Below are 26,777 nucleotides of genomic sequence, written 5' to 3'. Positions count from 1 at the left end.
TAAAAAAAAAAAAATTAATTAAAAAAAAAAAAAAAAAAAAAAAAAAAAAAAAAAATTGAATATGTGTTTAATATTTATTTTTTATTATATATACCCACAATTTATATATATATTATTATAGAGTATGATAAATAAAGTCGTTTTAATTTTTTTATTTTTTTTAGTCATTCAAATCAAAGCAAAAGAAAGAAATAATAATAATAATTCGATTTTCATTCCCAACATTATTTATGATTACAGATTGGATTTTAATACTTTGCATATAAATTTTAATGACTCGTTACCAAAAATTATACTCATTTATTCAATATTTGAGAAGAATATAATAAATTTAACTGAAAATCAAACGGAAATTAACATTGAAAAGTACTGTTCGAATGAAAAATCATTTAATATGGAAATTTTCTATATTAATAATCCTTTTATTAAAGTCAAAGAGGAAATTCATTGTAAAATAACAATATTCGATTTTATTATGAATCATGTAATGGATATTTTAATTTGGGTAAAAGAATTTATGAATGTATGTGGTAAATCATTTTTATCACCAATTTGTTTTGAAAGTTATTATATAATAATATCATCCTTTATATTATTAAGTTCAATGGGAGTATTATTTTTTATTTTGAAGACATTATTATTAAATTTAAAAATTATATTAATTAGTATAAAAAATAACAAAATCATAACACTTTTATTAACATTGGTGATATGTTTAATTATTACCACATTAATTTTTCAAAAAAAAATAAAAAATTTATTTAATATTTAATTAATTATATGTTTTTTATTATATATTTTTTTTATTTCATTTTTTTATTTCATTTTATTATTTTTGTTTTTTATTTCATTTTTTTATTTTTTTTTTTTATTTCATTTTTTATTTTTATTTTTTTTTTTATCTGTTCATATTAATCAATTAATGTAATGTAAGTGTAATAAATAAAACTGAACCTAATAATAATAATAATAATAATAATAATAATAATAATAATAATAATAATAATAATAATATAAATAATAATATAATAAATAATAATAATAATAATAATAATAATAATAATAAATAATAATAATAAAAATAATAATAATAATAATAATAATAAAATATTAATTATAAATATGATTAAATTTTATTGATTATTATAGATGGATTTAATTGAGTTTATTAAATTTTTGTTCTGTATCGATCCAAAAAAATACCATTGGGGGTGGTGGGAAAAACAAAAAAATAAATAAATATAGTCTTTTATTAATATCGTGATTTTATTTAAATAATAAATAAATAATCCAATTTATATAATTTCTTTATTGGTCATTTTTTCAAAAAAGAAAATATATTCATCTTCTATTCCAATGTTTTTTGCGTAGCCTATGATTGTTTTTGATGAAATATTTTTTATATAATATCTCACTTTATTGTTGCTCATTATTTGAATTAGTAAATTTCTTGTTTTAAATGTTTGAAAGAATGAATATACTTCGAAAGGAAGGTTATCTATAAACCATTGTTCATATGTATTTGTGAATCTTTGATCAAATTAATTAATCAATTCATTTGAAAATGTTAAACCTTGCATCAAAGATCTCTTTTTTAACAAACTGATTATACGAAAACTTCCACTGAAAAATATACTTTCAAATGCTACGAGTGCTACTAGACGTTTTTCAAATGATTCATTTATCCATTTTAAAGCCCATTCTGCCTTCTTTTTAACACATGGGATTGTTTCAATTGCATTAAAAAGTTTATCTTTAATATTTTTATCCTTAATACAAGTTTCAATTAAAAGACTAGGGAAAAATAAAAATAAAAATAAATAAATAAACAAACAAACATAAATAATTGTATAAATGAATATATAATTTAATTGCCATACCTATAAGTTTCGGAATGTAAATATTTAATATGAATTTGATAATTATAGAAACATTTCGCTTCTGGAATTTGTACTTTAGACATAAATCTATTAAGGTTTTTATTTATAATACCACAAGATGCAACAAAAAATGCTAAAACATTTGAGAAGAAATCACGTTCATCATTTGTTAATTTTTTCTCCCAATCTAATCCATCATCACTTGATTCTATTTCTTCAACTACCCATTGATTTGCAAGTGTTTTTTTATACATTTTCCAGATGTCTGGGTATTTTATGGGAAATAACATAAATTTGTTTTTATTTTCTTTGGAGAGTTGATATGATTGGTGAGTTTTTATGTTTTACATTTATAATTTTGTTTTCATAATCATTACAAAAAAAGATATTACCCAATGGTGATATTTCATTTTCAAAATTTTTAAATATAAATTGAGCCATTTTTAAATTATTATCTTTGAATATACTATTTATTAATATATAGATTTTATTATCAGTTATTGTATGTTTATACTTTTCGAATATATACATAAACATTTCTTCATTATTTAATTTTGCTGAATGGTGTAGTAATTGAATAATATATTCTGTTTCATTTTCGAAATATTTTAAAACTTTTTCAATATCTTCTCTATCCCTACTATTTTTAATTATTACACGTTCTTTTGTTGAAAAATGTTATTCTTGTGATGAAATATATTTAATTTCAAATAATATTCAAACAATAAATAAAGATTATGGTAATGGTACAATCACTTCATCATTTTTTGGGGAATATGTATTTACATTACCATCAAAAAGTTGGGAAGGTTGTTATAATTTAAAGGATGAGAGTAAACAGTCAATAGCTCTCTTAAGATTGAAGATTACCGATTATCATATGGAATCTGATAAAAAATTTTTGTACTCAACTAGTTGTTTTGAACCAGTAATATCTCAAAGAACACAATGTGACGGTTCAGGTAGTTGTGGTACAGGAGTATGCGGAGGAATACAACCAAGTGATATTGATTGTAAAGGTTTGTTACGAGATTATGCGGCAACACACTATCCTGGAAATAGTTATTGTACTTCAACTCACACTAACTTTGATTGTGGTTGTTATATAAAACCTCTTAATACTATTTGTGATTATCATCGTGTTGCATTATCACCACGTCCACCATATTATGATGTTCATGAAATAACAAATGTCCAAGTTAAATATAATGTTGAATTATTTCTTGATGATAAAAAATTGTCAGTGGGTACCAGTGATTCTTCACAAATTAAATACTCCTTTGATGGAAGTTTTGTTCCAGATTTGACTTTGAAATCAAGAAAATTGGTTCAAATGGGTAATGATTTTTATGATTTATCAGGTGCAGCCGATAGAGGGGGTGGAGTACCAGGTCAATTTGGTGACTTCCAAGGAACATCAATTAATGATTTAAAAAATTCAATTCATTCAAATATAAAATTTGCACATGGTATAATTTCAAATGTTAATTCAGTTAGAAACGGCCATAAAGTTTCAATTAAGGCTGACATTAGCAAACCTGGTTGTAACGTTTTACCTAATGGTGGTGTAAAATTTCCAACAAGAATTGGTGATTTATTATATTCTGCTGATAAAGATGGTGTTTTATATGGTTATCCCTCACAACATTCTCCAATCAACATTTATTTAACTATTCCAAATAAAAATATAATTTCATTTACAAAGATTATTAAAGAAGTTTGTCCTATTGCCCAAAATTTAATATTAAAAGAAAGTTGCAAAAACTGTTTATCAGAAGCCTCATTTTTTTTTTTTACATATTAAATGAATAATATAATAATATTATTTTGGTTTTAGTAACACGAAGTAAAAAAAAAAAAAAAAAAAAAAAAAAAAAAAAAAAAAAAACTTATTTTTGAAAGTATATTTTAAAAGCTCGGAAACCAACTTTTTATTTTTTATTTTTTATTTTTGTTTTTTTTTTTTTAATTTGTCCGAATGTGTTTTTTAATGTAATGATAAATAAATAAATAAATAAATAAATAAATAAATAAATAAATAAATAAAAATTTTTATTTATATATTTAAATTTATAGATTTTTTTTTTTTTTTTTGATATTATTGACAATATGTGAATATTGGATTTTCAAGTGTACAAGGTTTTGAATCAACATAAACATAACCTGTCCATCCACCTAACAATTTTCATTTTCATAAACATAATAAACTGGTTCGGTGGAATTACATGAATAGGATATGTATGTGTTGCCATGATTTGATAGACACTCATCTATATCAACATAATTTAAAACTATAATATGATTCTTCCAATTTTGGTCATCTTGACATTTACCATCTGTTGTAATTGTAACCATTGTATTTGTTGGAATAGTATCCATTTCTTCTACACATGTTGCAACAAGTCCATCTCTACATTCACGAGTTGAGAATGATTCTGTATTATTACTTCCAGAACAACCTTTTATTAATTATTATTATTAAAACATGTTTTTAGAGTGATAAGAAATTGGCAAAAAAAAAAAATATTTCCATATTTAAAAAACAATTTGAAAGTTTAGAATTAAGACTAGAAATATAAGGGAAATTATTTATTATTATTTATAAAATTATAAATAAATAATAAAAAAAAATTAAAGGTTTCTTAAATTAGTTTTTGAAAAATAAAATTAAAATATATTATTTTATTTTTATTTTTATTTTTATTTTATTTCTATTTATTCAATAATAGAAACGAAATAATTTAATTCTCATTGAGATAAAAAGGAAGGAAGACAAGAGTAGTGTGGACAAGCATTTGGTTTAATTGGATAAGAACTCTTTGTATAACCATCTGGACAAACTGGAATCATGAATGGGCATGGACCTGGATGGACACAACCAGAGAATATCAAACAACGTGCAGCACTACTAGTATAGGTTGGAACAGTTTCATTTTTACAAATAACAGGAATTAAAACTTTTGGAGAAAATTTTGGATCTGGTAAACTAATAAACATGTAATCAATAGTTGTTGTTGTTTTTGAATTTTTACTTTTAGTAATTGTATATACTGATTGAGCAGAATTAACTTTATATGATAACCAATCAGTTGGAATGAAAAATATATCATCATTACTATTTTTAATTGATTTAACTTTCATTGATGGTTTATTTGAGTTTAATTTTTTAATTTCAATTGTTGTAGTATTTTCATTACCATTTGGATTAATTGTTGTATAGAAATTATCAATTTCTAAATCAATATTAATTGTACTATTGATCTTTGGTAAAAGTCTAAATATTTGTGAAACTACTATGGTATTGTCATTAGTGATTTGACCTTTTACAACTACATTGAAATTTGGAGCAAATTTGTATTGTGATTCTTTGACAGTTTCAGATACTTGATTCAATGATTTTACATAAATTTCAGTTTTATTTGATGAACCAATTTCACGTAAAAAGAAACCACCGCAACTTGAACACTTTCTTACATCAGTTCTTATGGCGAAGTAAGATTCTGATATTGAATTTTTTGGTGTAGCAGGAGTAGTAGTTGCGGTTGTTGTTGCACCAACAACAACAACTAAAAAAATACTTGCAATAAAATAAATTAAATATGTAATTACTTTCATTTTTTTTAATCAATTAATTAAAAATTATTTAAATTTTAGATATTATGTAATGAAAAGAATATATGATTTTATTATAATTTTTTTTTTTATACTTTTTTTTTTTTTTTTTTAAAAAAAAAAAAAAATAAATAAATAAATTAATAAAACTCTTCATTTTATTAAATAACCATAAATAAAAAAAGATTGTTTTCATGAGATTCAAACATTTTACATTTACGTTAACTTATTCATTTTTAATAATTATTTGAATGGGGTAAAAACTGTACCTTTTTTTCTAAACCCCATATATTTTAATTTTATGACTTTTTTACCTGACCTAAATCAAGTTAAAAATTTATTTACCAATACTGAATGTCTAAAAATCTTTCTTTTAATTTTTTAATAATTTGTTTCTAGAATAAAATTAATTATTAAATAATTATAATATGACTTTAAAATTAATTATATAAAAAAAAAAAAAAAAAAAAAAAAAAAAAAAAAAAAAATATTTTCTTTTCAAGATTGCAAAATGATCTTTTATTTTTTTTTTAAGATTATTGAAAAAATAGTATTACATGATTTTAATAAAGAAATAATATATAAATTTGTGAAAAATTAATTTTTTTTTTTATCAAACCAAAACACCTTTTTTTAAAAATTATCAACAAAGTTTTTTTTTTTTTTTTTTTTAAATAATTTAATTTTTTTTTAATTTATAGTTTATCTAAACTAATTGTTGTTCCTGATCATCATTTGAAGATAAAAATTTGAAAATTCCAATACATGCTAGGATTAAAATTAAAAAGTAAATGTAGAAACATGCGACAGAAGAGACATAAGAGAAAAACAAATCAATAATTAAAAAGGCTAATGTTGATAATAATTGGTAGCAAACATTTGCAGATAATGATCTACAATCAAGATAAATTGAACCTAAAAGTGAAAAAACCAAAACTTTAAGACCATATTGAGTGATTGTGTTAAATATAAGGGAAGCATAGGCCAAATTTACTTGACCCTGTGTACAACATGTTGTATGGGCATAACCGATATTCAAAGCTGCACCAATTACACCAACGGTAGCGATTGCATATAATAAATATTTCTTTTCAAATCTGTCGAATAGGAAACCAAACAAAAGTGAGACTACAGCACCCAAGAAATTAATTCCTCCAAATATAATTTGAGAGAAATCAAATTCGCTAATTGTTGTAGTTAAGAAACCAAATGGGAATAGTGTAGAGACAATTCCTAAAAGGGCAATGGCAGGAGCTAAATATAAAAATTTCTTATCGGCCCAAATACCCATTGGATATGCAATCGCATTAAAAAGCGATTGAGGATCGGTTCCAGAGACTGTAATATTTTCATTTTGTTCACAACATGATTTCTTTAATAATAAAATTAAAACCACTGCTATCACCATAAATAAAAAATAAATTAATTGGTAGACTTTAGAATCATTATTATAAATATTTAAATTTGATACTGAAAGTATTCCATTTAAAAATGATGGCACAAAGAAAAACTAAAATAAAAAAATTAAAAAAAAAGATGTCTTAATAATTATAATAATAAAAATTTAAATAAATTAAATATTTAAATAATATTATTATTTATTTACCAAACCAAAGTTTTGACCAATGTTGCATTTATCTGAAATTGTCATAATATAAGTGCCTGCTGCAATCCATAATAAATTACTTGCAAATGGTAGAATTATATATGAAATAATTGAAATTGAGGGGAAATTAAAATTAAATATAAATACAATTAAAAAGATAAAAGTTGAAATTAAAATTGAAATCTTTTCACGGAGTTTTGAAATTAATAAAGATGACATTAATATAGCAACAAAAGAAAGAGAACTTATAAAAAATGCTTGAATATTTGTTATAAAATATTTATTAACCTTTTTTTTTTTTTTTTTTAACATCATCATTGATATAATTATTATTTTTATAATAAAAAGAAATGCAAAAAAAAAAAAAATTAGTTTTTTTTTTTTTAAAAAAAAAAAAGAAATATATAAAAAAAAAAAAAAAAAAAAAAGAAAAACTTACATATTCTAATAATAAAATGAAAAACATTGCAGCTCCGAGAATTGCAGAATTTAAAAATGGATTTTGTCTCTTTGGATTTGATCCTCCTAAGAGTGGTTCATTAAGTTTCTCCATTATATATTTTTTGATAATATTAAATAATTTAATTTATTATTATAAATTGGACTGATTATAATTTTTAGCTGAAAAAAAATTAAGAAAAAAAAATAAGAAAAAAAAAAAAAGAAAAAAAATAAGGTGAAAATAAAAATTAAAAGTAAAAAAAAAAAAGATGACAAACCCACCAGAGCCGTAATTTCACATTTCTACTCGAAAAAATGAAAATAAATAAAAATAGAAAAAATTCTTTAAATCACAAGTTTTTTTTTATTTTCATTTTTTTATTTTTTTTTGGTAATGAAAATGGGTTTGTATAATCCCTTGGAAATTTTTAAAGTAGTGAATTAGAGATTTTAATATTTGTTTTTGGAAGATAAAATTTCTATTAAATAAAACATATGTTAATTTAAGAAAAAAAAAAATTCTCGGTTTTTTTTTTTTTTTTTTTTTTTTTTTCATTTTTTTTTTAATTTTTTTTTATTCCAAAAATTTTTTTTTTTTTTATTTTTTTTATTTTTTTTATTTTGATTGTGTTGTTGGGTATGTTTGTTGTTCTTGTGTTTATACCTGTAGTGATGTTTGAGTTGTTCTACTGGTTATTGTGTTTGTATTTGGTGAGGGTTGTTGATTCTGTGATATTGAAAATCTTCAATAAAATAATATAAAATAAAGGAATTAAGTGTTTTTTAAACTTATTTATTTGTTTGATTATTTATTTAATGAAATTCCGTTTTTTTATTTTCTTTTTAATGAAATTTCGTTTAATTATTTATTTTTAATGAAGTTTCATTATTTTTTTTATAATATTAAGATTGTATAATTATCTTTTTTACTTTTAAGATTCTTGAAAAAAATGATTGAATTAAAAAATAAATAAATATATATTTATATGATGTTTTTTTTTTTTTTTTTTTTTTTTTAAAAAAATTTTATTTAATTTATATTTAATCTAAACAATTAGTTGTTCTTGATCATCATTTGAAGATAAAAATTTGAAAATTCCAATACATGCTAGGATTAAAATTAAAAAGTAAATGTAGAAACATGCAGTAAAAGATACATAATAGAAAATTAAATAAACAATTAAAAAGGCAGAAGTTGATAATAATTGGTAGCAAACATTTGCAGATAATGATCTACAATCAAGATAAATCGAACCTAAAAGTGAAAAAACCAAAACTTTAAGACCATATTGAGCGATTGTGTTAAATATAAGGGAAGCATAAGCCAAATTTACTTGACCTTGTGTACAACATGTTGTATTTGAAAAACCGATATTCAAAGCTGCGCCAATTGCACCAAAGGTAGCAATTGCATATAATAAATATTTCTTTTCAAATCTGTCGAATAGGAAACCAAAAAAAAGTGAGGCTACAGCACCCAAGAAATAAAATGCTCCACTTACATTCTGAGTGTATGCAAAGGGATTTAATGTTGTGGCCAACAAACCAATTGGAAATAATAAAGAGACAATTCCTAAAAGGGCAATGGCAGGGACTAAATATAAAAATTTCTTATCGGACCAAAGACTCATTGGATATGCAATTGCATTTAAAAATGAATGAGGATCAGATCCAGCAACTGTAATATTTTCATTTTGTTCACAACATGGATTCTTTAATAATAAAATTAAAACCACTGCTATCGCCATAAATACAATATAAATGAATTGAGAAATATTATAAAAATTTGTTGTTGATACTGAAAATAATCCATTTAAAAATGATGTTACAAAGAAAAACTTAAAAAATAAAAATAAAAGTGTGTGTTAATAATAAAAATAATAATTTTTAAAAATTTAAATAATATTATTATTTACCAAACCAAAGTTTTGACCAATGTTGCATTTATCTGAAATTGTCATAATATAAGTACCTGCTGCAATCCATAATAAATTATTTGCAAATGGTTGAATTATATATGAAATAACTGAAATGGAGGGTAAATTAACATTAATTATAAATATAAAGAAAAGGATTAAAGTTGAAATTAAAATTGAAATTTTTTCACGGAGTTTTGTAATTAATAAAGATGATATTAATATAGCAACAAAAGAAAGAGAATTTATAAAAAATGCTTGAATATTTGATATATAATATTGGTTATACTTTTTTTTTTTTTTTTAAACATTATCATTGATATTATTATTATTTTGAATTTTTTTTTTATTAAAAAAAGAAATAATAAAAAAAAAAAAAAATAAAAAAGATAAAAACATAATAAATTAAAATTAGTTTTTTTTTTTTTTAAAAAAAAGAAATAATAATAAAAAAAAATAAAATAAATAAAAACTTACATAATTTAATAATAAAATGAAAAACATTGCAGCTCCGAGAATTGCAGAATTTAATAATGGATGTTGTCTTTTTGGATCTGATCCTCCTAAGAGTGGTTCATTAAGTTTCTCCATTTTATATTTTTGAAAATATTAATTTATTATTAATGTTATTATTATTACTATTATTTTTATTATTATAATTTGGACTGATTATAATTTTTAATTCAAAAAAAAAAAAAAAAAAGATAAAAAAATCTAAAAAAAAAAAAGGAAAATAAATTAATTATAAATGGCCTAAATATTTAGGTTTTTTTTTTTTAGTTCGAAAATATGAAAAAAAAAAATACTTTGAGGAAGCTTCAGAAATTTCATTTTATATAAAAGTTTTTGATAATAAACCCCTAGAATTAAATCTATTAACGTCATCAATGTTAAAAAAAAAAAAAAAAATCTAGATTATTAATTTTTTTTTTATTTGAAAAAATTTTTTATAAAGCTTTGAAAAAAAAAAAAAAAAAAATAAAATCTTTTTCTTCTTTTTTTTAAGTTGGAAATATTAAAAATAATTTTATTTTGTATTTGAATTATAAAAAAAAAAAAAAAAAAAAAATGTTTAATTTTAATAATTAAAATAATCCCCAAAATCCTTTAAAAGATGAACATATAATTCACGCATCCCCCCTTCCAGATTTTTTTTTTTTTTTTTAATATTTTTTATTTTTTTATTTTTTTATTTTTTTAATTTCCATTTTTTTTTTTTTATATTTTTCATTTTTTTTTTTTTTTTTTCCAATTTTATTATTATTTTTTTTTTTTTGTTATATAAAAGTAAAATTCCCTATTTATTTGTATATTATTTATGTATCAAAATAAATAAAAAAAAAAAAAAAAAAAAAAAAGAAAAAAAGAAAATGGAAGAAAAATTAAATGATTTAAAAGAACAAGGTATTGATTGGGCATTTGCAAATGGATTAATTATGATTAAAAAACCAACAGAAGAAGAAGCAAAAAATAATGTTGTAAATGTTACTCATGTACCATTTTCATTATATCCATCAAAAATGAATAAAAAATTATTTAATGAAGCATGTAAATTAGCAGAAGATTATAATTTATTAGTTCATAATATTAGTAAAGATTATGATTTCCTTCAAAATACTTTAAAAGAGTAATAAATTTAATAATTAATAAATAAATAAATAAATAAATAATCTATTTACTAATCTATTTATTTATTTATTTATTTATTTATTTATTTAGTGTATTTGATGATTTTACACAAATGTTATTAAATATTCAAAGAAAAGTTGTTAAAGAAGGTATTAAACAAAAGATATCATTAGGTATATTTAGATCAGATTATATGTTTCATAATAAGATAGAAGGAGAAGAAGAAAGAATTTATCAAGTTGAATTGAATACAATTTCATCATCATTAGCAGTTGTATCAAATAGAGTATTCAATTTACATAAATATTTAATTGGTAGAAATGATCTTAATGATAATGGATACGACCTATTGAATCATCCAACCAATCAATCAGATAAAGAGATTAGTGATTCAATTGCATTGGCACATAAATTATATAATAAAGAGAAGAGTTCAGTGGTGTTGATGATCATTCAAGAGGGTGAAAGAAATATTTATGATCAAAAAGGTTTGGAATTTCAACTTTGGTCAAATCATAGTATAAAATTAATTAGACGTACAATGAAAGAGATCAATCAATGTGCTAAATTGGATGAAGAGAACGGATCTGTGTTAATCGTTGATGGGATGGAGATATCAGTCGCATATTATAGGGCTGGCTATACACCAAACGATTACACGAGTAGCGGTGGTGATGAATGGAAAGCAAGACTATTGATTGAAAGATCGTTGGCAATTAAATGTCCAACCATTGCACATCATTTAGTTGGTGTTAAAAAGATACAACAGGTTTTAGCACAACCTGGTGTACTTGAAAAATTCATCAATAACGACAAGGAATCCTTGCAAAGAGTGAAGAGATCATTCACAGGTTTATACAGTCTTTCAAAAGAGGATATCGATATGTCAGTAGTGAAGGAAGCAATAGAGTCACCTCAAAACTACGTAATGAAGCCACAAAGAGAGGGTGGTGGTAATAATATTTACAATGATCAAGTTGCCATAGCTTTGAAATCAATGTCCTCTGAGGAACTATCATCTTATATCTTGATGGATAAAATCATGTCAAAATCATTCAAAACCCATGTAGTTCGTGATCGTCAATTATTAGAGATTGAAGGTCTATATGAATTGGGTATTTATAGTGTTTTCATTTCAAATGGTGATGATGATATAGTTTTAAATAAACAAGCTGGTATTTTACTTCGTACAAAAACTGCAAATTCTGATGAAGTTGGTGTTGCTGCTGGTTTTGGTTTATTAGATTCTCCAATCTTGGAATAATTTAAAATTTTAAAAATTTAAAAATAGAAAAAAAATAAAAAAATAAAAAATAAAAAATAAAAATTTAGGTCGGAAATCGAAAAGATTTTTTCTCAGTGAGCATTAAACAAACATTTCACAATTATGCGAAATTTTAAGATTTTTTTTTTTTATTTTTTTAATTTTTTTAATTTTTTTTTTTTTTTATTTTTTTTTTTTTTGTTTTTTTATTTTTTATTTTTTTTTTTTTTTTTATAAAAGGAGGTGTTTCAATTTTTTTTTTTTTATACCTTTCGCTTCGATATCCACTCATTTGTGTTTTTTTTAAATAAATAAATAAATAAATAAAAATAATAAAAATAAAAATAATAAAAATAATTTAATAGTTTTAAAAAAAAAAAGAAAAAAATAAAAAAAAAAAAAAAAAAAAATTAATTATTATATTTATAAATTATAAAATATATAAAAATTAAATATATATATAAAATTAAATAAATAATGGGACATAATTATCATCATCATCATCATCATCATAAAAGACATAGTTGTTCAAATTGTTGTATTGGAATTAATACTATATTTTTTTTAATAACATTTATAGCTGGAGCTGTTATAACAGCAGCAATATTTGTACCATCAGTAGAGTATAAAGATGGATGGTTAAAGATTAGTGCATCATTGGTGGAGAAACCAACTATATCAGCATACTGTTCGAATGAAACATGTTCAGAATATACCAATCAAGTTGAATTTCCCTACTATTTCTATGACCATGGTAGAACATTCCCTTATGAATATGATAATGGTGATACACCATTAGCTCATAAAAACTCGACTGAACCTACAAATGAATGTACGACAACCTCCTCATCAACTTATCAATGCTATAATACATCTGTAACATTCAATTATCATATAAACTCAACTTTTACAAATACCGATACCCTTTATGTTCAAGGTAATTGGGAAGAAGCTTACGATTTCAATGCGTACATTACAAATGCTACATTCCCATGTTGGGTATCCACTTCAAACTCTTCAAAGGTTTCGATTGTACCAATTCCAAGATATTCACCTGGTGCTGCAATTGCAATCTCTGTTTTATTCTCATTTGCTTTATTATCTTTACTTTTAATTTTAGTTTTAATTTCAATTCGTTGTTTCTGTAAACAAGTTCATTTTGGTTATAATAAAGGTGATTATCAACCAATTTCAAGTTTTTAATAATAATAATCAAAAATAAATTTTAAATAATAAATAATAAATAATTATATAAAAAAAAAAAAAAAAAAACAAAACTAAAATAAAATGTAATAATAATAATAATATTAATAATAATAATAATAATAAGAATCCTACAACCTATAATAAATAATGAAATAAAATATAAAAAATGTACAAAGAGATATATTCACATTTTGTTTTTTAGTTTTTTTTTTTATTTTCATAATTATCATAAAATCTTAATCATTTCCAATTATTTATTTCAATATATTTCAAAATTAAAAAAATAAAATAAAACAAAACAAAAAAAAAAAAAAGGTAAAAGAAAAACAAATCTATAATTATTATTACATCCATAAAATTTATTTCATTTTTTTATTTTTTTTTTGTTTATTTTTTTATTTTTTATTTTTTTATTTTTTATTTATTTTTTTTTTTGTTTGAATACTTGTGAGTGGAAATTTTAAAATGTTGATGGATAGATGGTTCATGGGGAGAATAAAAATACTAAAATAATAAAATAATAAATATTTCCCTATTTGTTTATCTAATAATTACCAATTTAGAATTTTTGGTTGATTAAAAAAAAGGAAAAAAAAAAAAAGTAAAAATTCCTTTTTAGGTCAAATCTAAATAGTTTTAAATCGGAAACAATAAAAAATTATTCGAGTATAAATTGATCTTTTTTTTTTTTTTTTTTTTTTTCATTCCAAACTAAAGAATTAAATCAAATAAAATGAAATAGTATTATTTCAAAAACAAAAAAATTAAAAGATTAAGGATAGAATTAAAAAAGAGAAAAAAAGGTAAAAGAGAGAATTAAAAATAATAACAAAATAAAAAATAAATTATCTAATTTTATTTTTTAAAAATATAGAAAAAAGAATTCTTTTTATAAATGGTTACTTTTAAAGAAAATGTAGTTATGTGATATGTATCCTAAACCAATCTAATGGTAGAGAAAGGAAAGATTTATCTATGCACTATATCATTTAGAAAAGTTAACGTTCATATCAATACTATCATATCAAAAGGGATATAAAAATGATCAATATTTATCTGGTGTCAGAGAAAGGAAAGATTTATCTATGCACTATGACATTACGAAAATAGATGACCATATCATTCCCCCTAAATTTTTCAAATAAAACCTAAGAAATATTTCAAAACAAATTAAATTATAATTAAATAAAATTATATTTCAAAAATAAAATGGGTTTTTTTTTTTTTTTGGTTTAATAATTTATAAATATAAGAAAAATAGAATAAAATTGAATTTTTTAAATATTTTCCAATTCCAAGTCTGATTAGCAAAAATTTGAATAAAAATCTAGTAAAACATAATTAGTATTTTTTTTTTTTTTATTTCTTTTATCAATTTATATATAAATTGATTTTAATTTTAAAATATTTATTATTTTAATTTTTAATTTTTATTTTTTTTATAGTGTATTATTTAGTCATTTTCACTTTCACTACTACCAGAAGTTGCAGAAGTTTTACCATCAGTTTCAGTTTCATCGTCACCTTTTGAGATTAAAGCTTTCTTTGCTTCATCAGATTCAGGGAATTCTTCTAAAAGTAAATGGAAAGATTTTGATTGTGAATCTGGTTCTCTACAAACACCAACTAAAAGATCAGAGTGGACAAAGAATTGTTCTTTCAAAGAGATTACCAAGAATTGAAGATCTTTACTTGCTTTATGTCTAACATAACGCACCAATTTCAAAACGTTTACACTATCGAAGGCGGCATCTATTTCATCGAGAATCATAAATGGAGTTGATTTCAAGCCATGAGTTGAGAAAAGGAAAGCCAAAGCAGCCACTGATTTCTCACCACCACTCAATTGATCCATCTCTTGGAATCTTTTATTTGGTGGGATAACAGTGAACCTTACACCAGAGTTGAAAGGATTTTCAGTGTCTTCCAAAGCCAAATGAGCCGAACCCCTATGATAAGGTGGTTCCAACTCTCTTGTCAACTCTGAATAGATTGAAGTGAGATTCTTTGCAATCCTCTTGAACGCTCTTAAAAACAATTGTTTTCTTTGGTCTCTAACACGATTGAATGAGTCTATCTTTGTTTTTGCATTGTCTCTAGCTTGGTTTAACTCTTTTCTAACTTTTTTCAATTTATCACTAACATCAACCAAATGCTCATAGGCTTTATAATTTGGCATAACTCTTTTCATCTCTTTACCAATGGTTTCAATATCGATTGTTAACTTTCTAAGATATTCTTCATAAGTTTTTTGATCAACAAATACACGTTTTTTCAATGACGAATAATTGAATTTAATTGATGCTTCATCTTCATAAATATCTAAAATATCATCTTGTACCATTGCTTGTGTTATATCTTTAATTATATCTTGTAAAATATTTGGTTTTTCATTTTCTTCAACATCTGATTCATTAAATATATCATCTTCATCTTCTTCATCTTCTTCTTGATTATCTTCTTGATCACCTTTATTTGTTTCTCTTTTTCTTTTTATTGATGATTTTTTCTTTTTAATTGTTGGTTTCTTTGGTTTTTTAACATTTTCACCTTCACTTACAGCACTTTCATCAACTTCAGCTTCACTATCTTTATTTTTTTGTTTTTTATTATTATCTTCAGTTTCACCTTCAGATTTATCATTATTATTATTATTATTATTATTATTATTATTATTATTATTATTATTATTATTATTACCTTGATCAATTTCTTTACCTTTAAATTGTAAAATTGGTAAACGAATATCTTCATTTCTAGTTTCAATTAAAATTTGATGATAAACACCACGAAGTTTTGTAATATTAAAATCATGACGATTACTTAATTTTTCAATATCAGTGATTTGATTATTAAAAGTTGATAATTGTTTTTTCAAATCTTTAATGGTTATATTCATTTTATCTAATTGTGATTTCTTTTCAGTATGTTGTTTTTGTAGATCGGATAGATTCTCTTTGAATTGTTTCTCTTTTTCATCATTCTCTTTCTTATGTTCCAATTCTTGATCTAATATCTTTTCATTTGCATTCAATTCTTCAGAGAGTTGTTTAATTTCATTATCAATCTCTCTACCCTGTTCATAGTCTAAACGTGATTGAATCACAGAGATCGATTCAGTTAATGATAATCTCTTTTGAATGTTTTCTTGAATTTTAGCCAACCTGTTATCTTCATACTCTCTGATATTGTCAACACCAAATTTCTTTGAGAATCCACTGAAATATCTCTCCTCTATTGAATTGATTTCACTTTGTAGTTGATCTAATTGAGTTTTACGTTTTGCCAATGTTTCATTCAATTCCGATAACTCGGGAATGATTGTTTCATTGATTACCTTTTCATTGGTTTCCAATTCTTGTTGATTCTTTTTCAATCTATCATTGAGTAACTCAATTTTACTCTTTGATAATGAATAATCCGATTTCAATTGATGTACTTGACTTGTCAATTGTTGGCGTTGATTGAAAATCTCATTCAATTGGATTACATCGGATAGTTCTGCCAATATGGTGTCTCTTTGTTTCTTTAATTCTTCAACACGTTTAGTATCCCATTGTGATGATTTGGATTTAATTGATGATAAACCACCACCACTCATTAAACCTGATTTTGTGATTCTAATACCTTGTATAGTTATAACCTTTACACGATCTTTACCACCAAATGCCAATAACTTTGCCTCTGCTAAACTTTCACAAACCACTGTATTACCCAATGCATACAATACAGCATCTTCTATACCTTTTTGAATCTTTAAACAATCGAATAATAATTTAGCTGTACTACCACCACCACCACCACTAATTTGACGTAACTGTTGATTAATTGGTTTAACCATTTGTAAACGATCTAAACTTATAAATGTTGCAACACCAAGTAATTGCTCCTTTAAATAACGTACACAACCAATTAGAGTCTCTTCAGTGTCAACGATGATGGCATCCATTAGTTTGCCCATTGTTAGAGTCAATGCGGTTGCATATTTACGTTGTGAAGGTTCGCATAAATCCATTAGTTTACCTTTAACACCTGGGAAAATACTTTTCAAAGTTTCAACGGTTTGATTGAATTGTCTATCACGTTGACTTTCAGATTTCAATGATTTCAAATCGGAAAGACTATATTGAATACGCTCTAAATCATTATTTAAATTTTGTTGACGTTGTTGTGTCTCATTGAATCTAGTGGTACATTGTACGAGTTCTTTCTCTGACTCTTTTAATTTCTGTTCTAAATCTTGGAAATTCGATTGTTCAATATCTTTTTGATTTTGAAATTTCTCTTTAGATTCTTGGAATTTCTTTTTCATAGTTTCAAACTCCTCCAATCTATAGGTGAGTTGTTGGTGTTGGTCCTGTTCAATTTTGTGCTCTCTCGATAGTTGGTCATATTTAATCTTTAAACCAGAGGTTTCCTTACCTGATTGCAATTTCAATTGATTGTATTCTTCAATTTGTTGATGGTCCATCTTTATTGATAGCCCAGTTTCTGCCACCTCCTTTTCGTCATCTAGATTCTCCAATTGTTCAGTAAACTCATTTAATTCATTACGAAGTTGATCAATCTCTTGTATTTGTTTACTACGACTGTTTTCAGCTTTTGATAGGATTAATTTGGTTTTCTTGATTTTCTCTGAAATATACTTAATTTCCTCTTCGGCAGAATACTGATCGGAGCCTTTCTTCTTCTTGCCCTTTATCAACCTCGAGATATCATCCTCCAATTGCACCACCTCTTTATGCAATGACGCCTGGTTCTTACTAGTCTGTGTGTATTGTTGTTCCAATGGCTTCATTTCATCCGATTGGATAGATTGGATTTGTTGTTTACTTTCGTCTAATAGTTTTTGCTCCTTTCTCATCTCTTTGGTGGTTTGATAAAGTTTAGCTAATTGTTGATCAGTTTTCAAAGAGTCCACTCGGTCCTGCATGGATTGGTACTCTTTCACCTCGGTCCACTGCTCCTTGTATTGCTCCTTCTCGAATGCTATCGTTTTTCTTTTAGCGTATGATGCGAAAACGTCATCTTCACATTTAGACTTTTCACCCAATAATCTATCATACTCAAATTTCAATGCTCTACTACCAGAGATATCATCAATAAATGCTGAAATTTGCTTTGGATTTTGTGTAGCTATACTCTCAACATCACCTTGAAATACAAAGAAATTCTTTGTACCAATATCAATACCAATATCTTTTAAATGTTTTTGATATTGTTCTGCTGAAACTTGAGTTTGTTCAAAAAAATATTGTGATCCATTACCAATAATTTTTCTTGAAAATCTATAATTGTTACCTTGATGATTAAAATTAATTGCAACATAAGTCGAATTATCACCACCTTCATTATTATCTTATAAGGTTAATATTATTATTATTTTTATTATTATTAAATTTTTATAAATAAAAAAAATATATATATATATGGTTAATATTATTATTATTATTACTATTATTATTATTATTATTATTATTATTATTATTATTATTATTATTATTATTATTATTATTATTATAATAAGAAAAATAAAAAAAAAAAAAATTACTTTTATCTGTTACAATATGTGTATTAACTAATTCATTTAATTTTGTACTTCTAATTTGAGAAGAGTTATGGCCTAATACAAAGATGATAGCATCCATAATATTTGATTTTCCCCTACCATTGGGACCAATTACACATGAAAAATCCTTGAATGGACCAATAAGGGGATTACCTTTATATGATTTAAAATTTTGAATTTTTAAAATTGATATACCCATATTTGGTTATTTTGTTTTATTTTGTTTTATTTTGTTTAACTATACCCTTTTCAATATGAATTTTTTAAAAGGGGAAAAAAAAAAAAAAAAAAACCTATATTTACATAAAGATTCATATAAATAACAAAATAAAAATAAAATGATTTTTTTTTTTTTTTTTTTTTTTTTTGTCAAAAAAAAATTATAAAAATTTTTAAAAAATTTTGGCGGGAAATAATTAGAATTGTAAAATTTCAAAAAAAAAAAAAAAACTTTTTTTTTTTTTTTTTTTTTTTTTTTCAGGAAACAAAAATTAGTTAGCAAATCTGTTGATTTCTCTTTTGGGATTCATGGTTTTATGAAAAAGGAGATTTTTTAAAAATATTTTAATGATTATTTCTTTTATAGTATACAAAATTTCATCTTAAAGTTTAATAAAAAGAAATAAATAAAACTTTAAAAAACCATTTTTTTTATTTTTTTTTTATTTTTGTTTGAGGATTATTGATTTTTCATTTTTTATTTCATATATCAGAAAAAAAAAAAAAAAAAAACAAATCATATGGTTGGAGTTATTTAATTGTTATCGATAACACCACTTACTTTTTTTTTTTTTTTTTGGGGAATTATTTTTTTTCTTTGAAAAAAGTGAAAAAAAGGAAAATTAAAAAAAAAAAAAAAATGAAAATTATTTTATTTTATTTTTTTTTTTTTTTGAATTATACTTTTAAAACAAATTGTAAATAGATAAATTTAAAAAATAAAATAATATTGTAATATATAAATAATAAATAAAGATGGCAACAAGAAGAAAGGGTATGTCACCAGAAGAAAAAAAAGAAAAATTAAAAGAATTCTTCCACTCTAATGTATGTATGCTCATTAACATTAGCAATCAAAGAGAGGAGAGAGAGAAATCTATATACTATAACAACAAAAATAAATATATATATATATATATACTAATTATAATTTAATAAATAATTAGTCAACAATATATTCAAGTAAAGATGTAGAATCAGAAGCTTCAAAGTATACAGGAATGAGTAATATATTTTTTTTTTTTTTTTTTTTTTTTTTTTTAATCATTATTGTTATTTATAAATTTATATTTAACTTATATTTTATTTTTTACTTTTTATTAGCACAAGTTCAATGTAAAGAAACATTACAAATGTTAATAGATGATGGTGTTGTAAATACAGATAAAATGGGATCATCAAATTTTTATTGGTCATTCCCAAGTTTTGAATTTGATTCAAAAAAAGATAAAATAATTGAACAAACTAAATTATTATCTGAAACAAAAGAAAGGATACAATCAGAAACTAAAAAAATTGAACAATTAAAAAGTGAAAGAGTTGAATCTGTATGTATTGTTTAGATAATAAATTAATAATAATAAATTAATTTATATTAACCAAAAATAATAATAATAAATATTTAGGAAACAAGAACAAAAAATTTAGAAAAATTACAAACATTAAAAGATGATAATAAAAGTTTTAAAGAAGAATTATTGTTATATGCAGATTCATCATTAATTGATGATAAAAAGAGAGATATTAAAATTGCAATCGCTGCCGTTAATAGATACACTGATAACATATCATCTTTAAGACAATTTTGTGATTCAAAATATAATATTCGTCCAAGTGATTTCGATACAAGTTTTGGTATTAAACCAGATATGGACTATTTAGAAGAATATAACTTTAATGATACTCCTCAACCTGTAAATAAAAAGAAAAGAAAATAAATAAATAAAAAAATAAATAAATAATTCATCCTATATGGTTTTATTATTATATTTAAAATATAAAGTAAATAAATGATAAATACTAAATATATATAAATAATAAATATATATATATTATATATATATATTTATATATTTAGTATTTAGCGAATAGATTTAATAATTTTGGTCTGAAAATTTGATCAATCGGAGTTGGATTTTCACATTCAGTTGGTAATTGATAGAAATCTGGTTTTGAGTATGGCACATAATTCATATAAATTGCCATTGATTCACCTTCGTTTAAAGCTTCAATTGTTGAAATTGAGGCCATCAATGAACAATGATTTTTGTCAACAAAAACCAATTCAAATGTATCATTTTGTTTTAGTGGGGAATCAATAGAATAAAATTCACATGGTACTTGACCAAGTGTAGTATCTGATGCAAATGATAACTTTAATAATGATTTAATTTCGTAATCCATTTTAGATATATAACAAGTTGCATTACCTATTTCTCCTCTGCTAATAATATAATATTCAGTTTTCTAATGATAAAAAAAAAAAAAAAAAAAAAAAAAAAAAAAAAAAAAAAAAAAAAAAATTACCATATTATGAAAATTATTATTATTATTAATATTAATAAAACAAACTTACATTTTGAGTGAATGCCAAAAATTTACCAAAAACACTTCCAGTTTCTGATTGAAGAGAGAAATCAACTGAGAATCTTTGGTTTAAGAAATCAACATCCATCGGGTTTTCTGTATAATATGAATTTTGATTTTCACCAAAACCATTTGGTGATGGATAATTTGAATTATAACTAACACCTCTTACTATTGTATTAAAACCATTGATATTAGGATCACCATTTGGGAAACAAATATTTTTATTTGATTCCTTTTTTTTTTGGTAAAATTCATTTTCAGTTACTAAAATAGAATTACAATTATTAATAAATGAAATTGTTAAAATTAATATTAATGAAATTAATAGTTTCATTTTTTTTTTTTTAAATTATTTTATTAGGGATTTATTAATTTTTTTTATTTTTTATTCCCTCATTTATTTATTTTTTTTATTTTTATTTATTATGAATATAAATGTGTTAATTTTGGAACAGAATAAAAAAAAAAAATACATGCAGGAATTTATATTTTTTTTAATATCAGAATATTTTCAACCAGGATTAAAAAAAAAAAAAAATTAAAATAAAAAAAAAAAATTCCCAAGGAAACAAGATTTTTTTTTTTTATTATATTCATTGGTACTTGAATTTTTGAAAAAATAAAAAAAACGAGAATAAAAATTAATTAATTTCCCAAGGAAACAAGATTTTTTTTTTAATTATTTATTTATTTTTTTTTTTAAAAAAAACAATAATATTTTTGAAAATATTTTTGGGTATAAAAAGGTACGGTTTTTTTTTTTTTTTTTTTTTTTTTGGTAATTTCTTATTTATGAAACGTTATGTCCCAAAAATTCGAATTTATGAAAGCAACCAATCAAAAGCAAGATTTTGAATTTTTTTTTTTTTTTGATTTTTTGATTTTTTTTCATTTTTTTTAAATCTTTTTCATTTTTTTTTCAATTTTTTTTTTTTTTCAAATTTTTTTTTTTTTTTTTTCATTTTTTTTTTTTTTTTTTTTTTTTCACACAAGAATTATATAAATAATAAATATTAAATCTAAAAAAAAAAAAAAGATGAATAAGGAAGAAAAATTATTTTGGGAAGTTTATAAAAATAAATATTTAAGAAATTTAATATTTCATCATATTCAATGTACAGAATGGGTTGAATATGATGAACACCAACAAATTTATGAAAATAATAGAATTTTATTTAAAGATATAAAATCATTGAAATGGATGTCAATAAAAAAACAATTCAAACTTTTAAAATATAAATTAGAATGTAATGAATCAATTCAAATTATTAGTTCATCATGTATATTAGAATTCTTTAAATCATTTAATAATAATAATAATAAAAATGAAAAAGATTTAAAAAAAAAAGAAGAACAAGAAAAACAAGAAAAATTATTAAAATCAGTTTTAGTTTTATTTTTAAAAAAATAATAATAATAATAATAATAATAATAATAATAATAATAATAATAATAATAATAATAATAATAATAATAATAATAATAATAATAATAATAATAATAATAATAATAATAATAATAATATTGAAAAAAAATTATTTACTGATTTTGATTTAATTAAATTATCAATTAAATCAAATAGAATTAAAATTTTTAAATTATTAATAAGTGAGCCTTATTCAATGAAAGTTTTACCATCAAATTTACAATATGTTTTAAAATATTCAAGTATCGAATTTATAAAAGAATTTATAAAAATTCAAATTCAACAATATGGTAAAATTGAAAAAGTTGAACCATTTATTGGAAATAAAACATTAATATCATTAATTTTAAAGAATAGAGAAGAAAGTAGAGAACAATTATTAGAATTTTTCTTATTTAATAGTGGTTTATACGATTCAAAATGTAATGATGAAAAAAATAGTTTTTCATTTGGAAAAATATATGATTTTGAAAATTATAATTTATTAAATAAAATCTATGATTTATCAATCTTTACAAATCGTCTTTTCGTCACTAAACCATTTAATTTAACAATTAATCAATCATTTGATGAATTATTATTTACACATAGAACAAATTTAATCCATGTTTTAAATAAACCAATTAAACCACTTGATTCAAAATTAGATAAAATTAATAATAAAATTAAAAAAATCAGTAGCAATAGTAGTGGTAGTAGTGGTAGTAGTAGTGGTAGTAAAAGTGGTAGTAGTGGTAGTAGTTGTGATATTGAAAAATATAAATTAAAAAAATTACAAAAATTTATAATTATTGAAACAAAACAAATAGAATTATATAAAGATTACATTTTAAAATATAATGAATCAATTGATGAATTTCATCAATGTAAAGATGAACTTGATGAATTTTATTATGGTGATCATTATTTAAATGCATTCAAAGATAATAAAGATGAATTTAAAGATAAAAATGATGGTTCTGATGAATCTTATTTAATTTCATTTTTAAGATATATTAAATTAAGTAAACCATCAATTTCAATACCATTTATAATTAATTTTTATAATGAATATAAAAAGAAAATGAATTTAAAGAAATTTCATATGTTTCCAATTTTAAAATATATTAAAAATAATAATAATAATCAAAATTTAGAAAAACAACAATCTTATTCATTAATAATATCTGATAAATTAATTATAAATTGGTTAATTTCATTTGAAAATAAAGTTATTTTATCAGTATTATTAAATGATCATTCTATTGTTTTTACTGATTTTCAAATAATTCAATATGCATATAATTTTAATAATAATAATAGTAATAATAATAATAATAATAATAATGATAGTAAAGAAGTAACAGGTCAATTAAATTCTTTTAAATCAATTCAATCATTTTATTTAAAAGGCAAAGAGAATTCAATACAAGTAGAGCAACAATCAAAAGAGTATATATTTAGATACCTATTCAAGAAATCAATCCAACAATGTGATTTAAATAATTTGAAAATTATAGATTCATTAAATATTAAAGTTTTAGACTTTCAATCTAATGATAATGATAATGATAATGATGATGATGATTTCATTTTACCAAATACTCCAATTAAACAAATTATTAAATTATTAAATTATTTAAATCAATCAAAATTTAAAAGTTTTACAAATGAAAATTTAAAAAGATTTTATAATCAATTAGTTCGATATTATAAATCATCACAATCATCATCATCATCAGCAACAGAAGCAGCATTTTTAGAATTTAAAATTGAAGAGAATTTCAAAATTAAAGAGATTCAAGAAATTATTGTAAATTCAATTTTTAAATTGGATTTAATTCAATTACAATTTTTATTAAATAATTGTTGTAAAAAGGTTAAATTTGATTCAAATATATTCGATGATTTAGTTGAATCTTATAATCCTTCAATTAATACTAAAGCAATCATTTTCAAACATGGATATGGAGCTAATCGTATAATATATCATTATGGTGATGATGATAGTAATAATGGTAATGGTGATGGTAAAGTTGCTACCGATATTACTGCAATGATCACTCTAATAAAATCATTTTATGATAGATTTAAAGAATATGTGCCTTTTAGTAATGGTATTAACATAATGATTCAACATCTTTATAGAAAATTAATTCAACATAAAGGTTTTACAATTGAAATGATGGAATCAGTACACCAATATATTAATAATGGAAATACTGGTTACCCAAGTTGGTTCAGTGAACCTGGATTATATGAAACATTTTATTTTCTTCATATTAGATCTCCAAAGTTTACAAAATATATACTATCATTTCCACACGAAACTACTATCCCTTATAGTAGATTTTATGATTGTAATAAACAATATTCAAATATTCAAACACCTCCTGTCACTCTTAATAATAATAATAATAATAATTCAATTTCTTATCAAATTAGAAATTATTTATTACCAAATATATTCTCATTTGAATTTATTTTTGGAAGGAATTGTTCATGTGGTAGTTTCAAGAATTCATTTGGTGATTTATTAAAATCATTGGTTAATAATTTATTATTTAAATATGCTGAAGAGTTAATTTCAGTATCATATTCAAATTTGATTTCTTTAGACACTGCCACAAATCTCAAATTTTTTGAATCAATTAAAAGACCAACTTTATTTGTAGAGCTTTGTAATCAATATTTTAAGGATAATAATGATTCTATAATTTATGATTATTTTTTAAGTGGTGTTAAAAACAGATTCTAAAAAAAAAAAAAAATAAAAAAAGTTTAAAAAAATTAAATAAATAAAATTTTTTTTTTTTTTTTATTTTTTTTTTCCCCCATTAATCAATTATTAAAATATTTTGATTTAATTGATAAATCGGGTGGGGAAAAAATCTTTTTTCTCAGATTATGAGAAAAAAAAAATAAAAATAAAAAAATAAAAATAAAACATTTGATAATTATTTTTAGAATTTATTTTTATTTTTTTATTTTATTTTTTTTTCTCACAAATCTGAGAATTATTAAAATAAATTTATTTTAAAAAAATTAAATTTTAAAAAAAAAAAAAAATAACTATTGTTAAAAGTTTTTTTTTTTAAATTTTTTACTTTATAATTTAATAAATTCCAATCAAATAAAATATATATTTGAAAATGAATACACCTCAACCAGATATAGAAATTATAACAGAAATTTCTAAAACAGTCTATAAATCTGATACAAAGTAGTTATTTAATTAATATATTTAATTTCCAAATTATTTTAGATTAACCATTTTAAATTCTTTTTTTTTTTTTTTTTTTTTTTTTTTTTAAAATTTAAAAATCAAATTCCAAAATGTAAAGCAGAGACATCATAAAATATTATTTGTTGGTGAAGGAAATTTCTCATTTTCAACATCTTTATACAAATGATAATCAATTTTTAAAAATAACCGCTTCAGATTTATGTGTGTGAAACTGTTTTTAATGAATTCAAAGATTGTGGAGATGTACTTAAAGAAACTGGAGTTAAAATCTTCAAATGTATTAAGGAATATTGTGGAACAAAAGATGATAATAAAAGTGAAAACTGTTTGTTGACAATTGAAAATATTAAATTTTTAATAAATTCTCAATGCAAAGTTATTTTTGGATTAGATGCAAGAAAAATACATGAATC

The 26,777-nt window shown here is 21.7% G+C and overlaps 14 protein-coding genes across 14 annotated transcripts; 7 read left to right on the top strand and 7 right to left on the bottom strand.

Annotated features, from left to right (window-relative positions):
* Positions 1 to 394: 394 nt before the first annotated feature.
* On the top strand, positions 395 to 671 carry DDB_G0291776 (hypothetical protein; the record flags this gene model as incomplete). Its single annotated transcript, XM_629984.1, has 2 exons — positions 395 to 530; positions 667 to 671. 2 exons carry the CDS (start codon positions 395 to 397, stop codon positions 669 to 671), a joined length of 141 nt encoding a protein of 46 aa, XP_629986.1.
* An 870-nt stretch (positions 672 to 1,541) lies between these two features.
* Positions 1,542 to 2,644, bottom strand: DDB_G0291764 (ribonucleotide reductase-related; the record flags this gene model as incomplete). The annotated part of the gene is made up of 4 exons (XM_629983.1): positions 1,542 to 1,794; positions 1,881 to 2,145; positions 2,273 to 2,520; positions 2,637 to 2,644. 4 exons carry the CDS (start codon positions 2,642 to 2,644, stop codon positions 1,542 to 1,544), a joined length of 774 nt encoding a protein of 257 aa, XP_629985.1.
* Positions 2,618 to 3,684, top strand: DDB_G0291774 (hypothetical protein; the record flags this gene model as incomplete). The annotated part of the gene is made up of 2 exons (XM_629982.1): positions 2,618 to 2,626; positions 2,707 to 3,684. The coding sequence occupies 2 exons, from the start codon at positions 2,618 to 2,620 to the stop codon at positions 3,682 to 3,684; spliced, it is 987 nt and encodes a 328-aa protein (XP_629984.1).
* A 294-nt stretch (positions 3,685 to 3,978) lies between these two features.
* Positions 3,979 to 4,259, bottom strand: DDB_G0291762 (hypothetical protein; the record flags this gene model as incomplete). Its single annotated transcript, XM_629981.1, has 2 exons — positions 3,979 to 4,055; positions 4,106 to 4,259. The coding sequence occupies 2 exons, from the start codon at positions 4,257 to 4,259 to the stop codon at positions 3,979 to 3,981; spliced, it is 231 nt and encodes a 76-aa protein (XP_629983.1).
* Positions 4,260 to 4,628: 369 nt separating this feature from the next.
* On the bottom strand, positions 4,629 to 5,495 carry DDB_G0291760 (hypothetical protein; the record flags this gene model as incomplete). Its single annotated transcript, XM_629980.1, has 1 exon — positions 4,629 to 5,495. The coding sequence occupies one exon, from the start codon at positions 5,493 to 5,495 to the stop codon at positions 4,629 to 4,631; it is 867 nt and encodes a 288-aa protein (XP_629982.1).
* Positions 5,496 to 6,198: 703 nt separating this feature from the next.
* Positions 6,199 to 7,143, bottom strand: DDB_G0291772 (hypothetical protein; the record flags this gene model as incomplete). The annotated part of the gene is made up of 2 exons (XM_629979.1): positions 6,199 to 7,002; positions 7,099 to 7,143. 2 exons carry the CDS (start codon positions 7,141 to 7,143, stop codon positions 6,199 to 6,201), a joined length of 849 nt encoding a protein of 282 aa, XP_629981.1.
* Positions 7,144 to 8,585: 1,442 nt separating this feature from the next.
* DDB_G0291758 (hypothetical protein) lies at positions 8,586 to 10,046 on the bottom strand (the record flags this gene model as incomplete). The annotated part of the gene is made up of 3 exons (XM_629978.1): positions 8,586 to 9,377; positions 9,456 to 9,743; positions 9,933 to 10,046. The coding sequence occupies 3 exons, from the start codon at positions 10,044 to 10,046 to the stop codon at positions 8,586 to 8,588; spliced, it is 1,194 nt and encodes a 397-aa protein (XP_629980.1).
* A 779-nt stretch (positions 10,047 to 10,825) lies between these two features.
* gshB (glutathione synthase) lies at positions 10,826 to 12,348 on the top strand (the record flags this gene model as incomplete). Its single annotated transcript, XM_629977.1, has 2 exons — positions 10,826 to 11,082; positions 11,175 to 12,348. 2 exons carry the CDS (start codon positions 10,826 to 10,828, stop codon positions 12,346 to 12,348), a joined length of 1,431 nt encoding a protein of 476 aa, XP_629979.1.
* Positions 12,349 to 12,825: 477 nt separating this feature from the next.
* On the top strand, positions 12,826 to 13,551 carry DDB_G0291754 (hypothetical protein; the record flags this gene model as incomplete). The annotated part of the gene is made up of 1 exon (XM_629976.1): positions 12,826 to 13,551. The coding sequence occupies one exon, from the start codon at positions 12,826 to 12,828 to the stop codon at positions 13,549 to 13,551; it is 726 nt and encodes a 241-aa protein (XP_629978.1).
* A 1,456-nt stretch (positions 13,552 to 15,007) lies between these two features.
* smc1 (structural maintenance of chromosome protein) lies at positions 15,008 to 19,322 on the bottom strand (the record flags this gene model as incomplete). Its single annotated transcript, XM_629975.1, has 2 exons — positions 15,008 to 18,912; positions 19,106 to 19,322. The coding sequence occupies 2 exons, from the start codon at positions 19,320 to 19,322 to the stop codon at positions 15,008 to 15,010; spliced, it is 4,122 nt and encodes a 1,373-aa protein (XP_629977.1).
* A 776-nt stretch (positions 19,323 to 20,098) lies between these two features.
* Positions 20,099 to 21,060, top strand: mnd1 (meiotic nuclear division protein 1; the record flags this gene model as incomplete). Its single annotated transcript, XM_629974.1, has 4 exons — positions 20,099 to 20,170; positions 20,290 to 20,347; positions 20,447 to 20,670; positions 20,749 to 21,060. The coding sequence occupies 4 exons, from the start codon at positions 20,099 to 20,101 to the stop codon at positions 21,058 to 21,060; spliced, it is 666 nt and encodes a 221-aa protein (XP_629976.1).
* A 136-nt stretch (positions 21,061 to 21,196) lies between these two features.
* Positions 21,197 to 22,046, bottom strand: DDB_G0291748 (hypothetical protein; the record flags this gene model as incomplete). Its single annotated transcript, XM_629973.1, has 2 exons — positions 21,197 to 21,589; positions 21,699 to 22,046. 2 exons carry the CDS (start codon positions 22,044 to 22,046, stop codon positions 21,197 to 21,199), a joined length of 741 nt encoding a protein of 246 aa, XP_629975.1.
* A 702-nt stretch (positions 22,047 to 22,748) lies between these two features.
* DDB_G0291746 (hypothetical protein) lies at positions 22,749 to 23,123 on the top strand (the record flags this gene model as incomplete). Its single annotated transcript, XM_629972.1, has 1 exon — positions 22,749 to 23,123. One exon carries the CDS (start codon positions 22,749 to 22,751, stop codon positions 23,121 to 23,123), a length of 375 nt encoding a protein of 124 aa, XP_629974.1.
* Positions 23,124 to 23,334: 211 nt separating this feature from the next.
* Positions 23,335 to 25,875, top strand: DDB_G0291744 (hypothetical protein; the record flags this gene model as incomplete). The annotated part of the gene is made up of 1 exon (XM_629971.1): positions 23,335 to 25,875. One exon carries the CDS (start codon positions 23,335 to 23,337, stop codon positions 25,873 to 25,875), a length of 2,541 nt encoding a protein of 846 aa, XP_629973.1.
* Between the last annotated feature and the right edge of the window lie 902 nt (positions 25,876 to 26,777).

The sequence above is a fragment of the Dictyostelium discoideum genome (assembly GCF_000004695.1).
Source record: "Dictyostelium discoideum AX4 chromosome 6 chromosome, whole genome shotgun sequence".
Classification (NCBI taxonomy): Eukaryota; Evosea; class Eumycetozoa; order Dictyosteliales; family Dictyosteliaceae; genus Dictyostelium; species Dictyostelium discoideum.
Note: the sequence above shows the minus strand (reverse complement) of the source record. Positions and strands in the feature narration are given on the sequence as shown.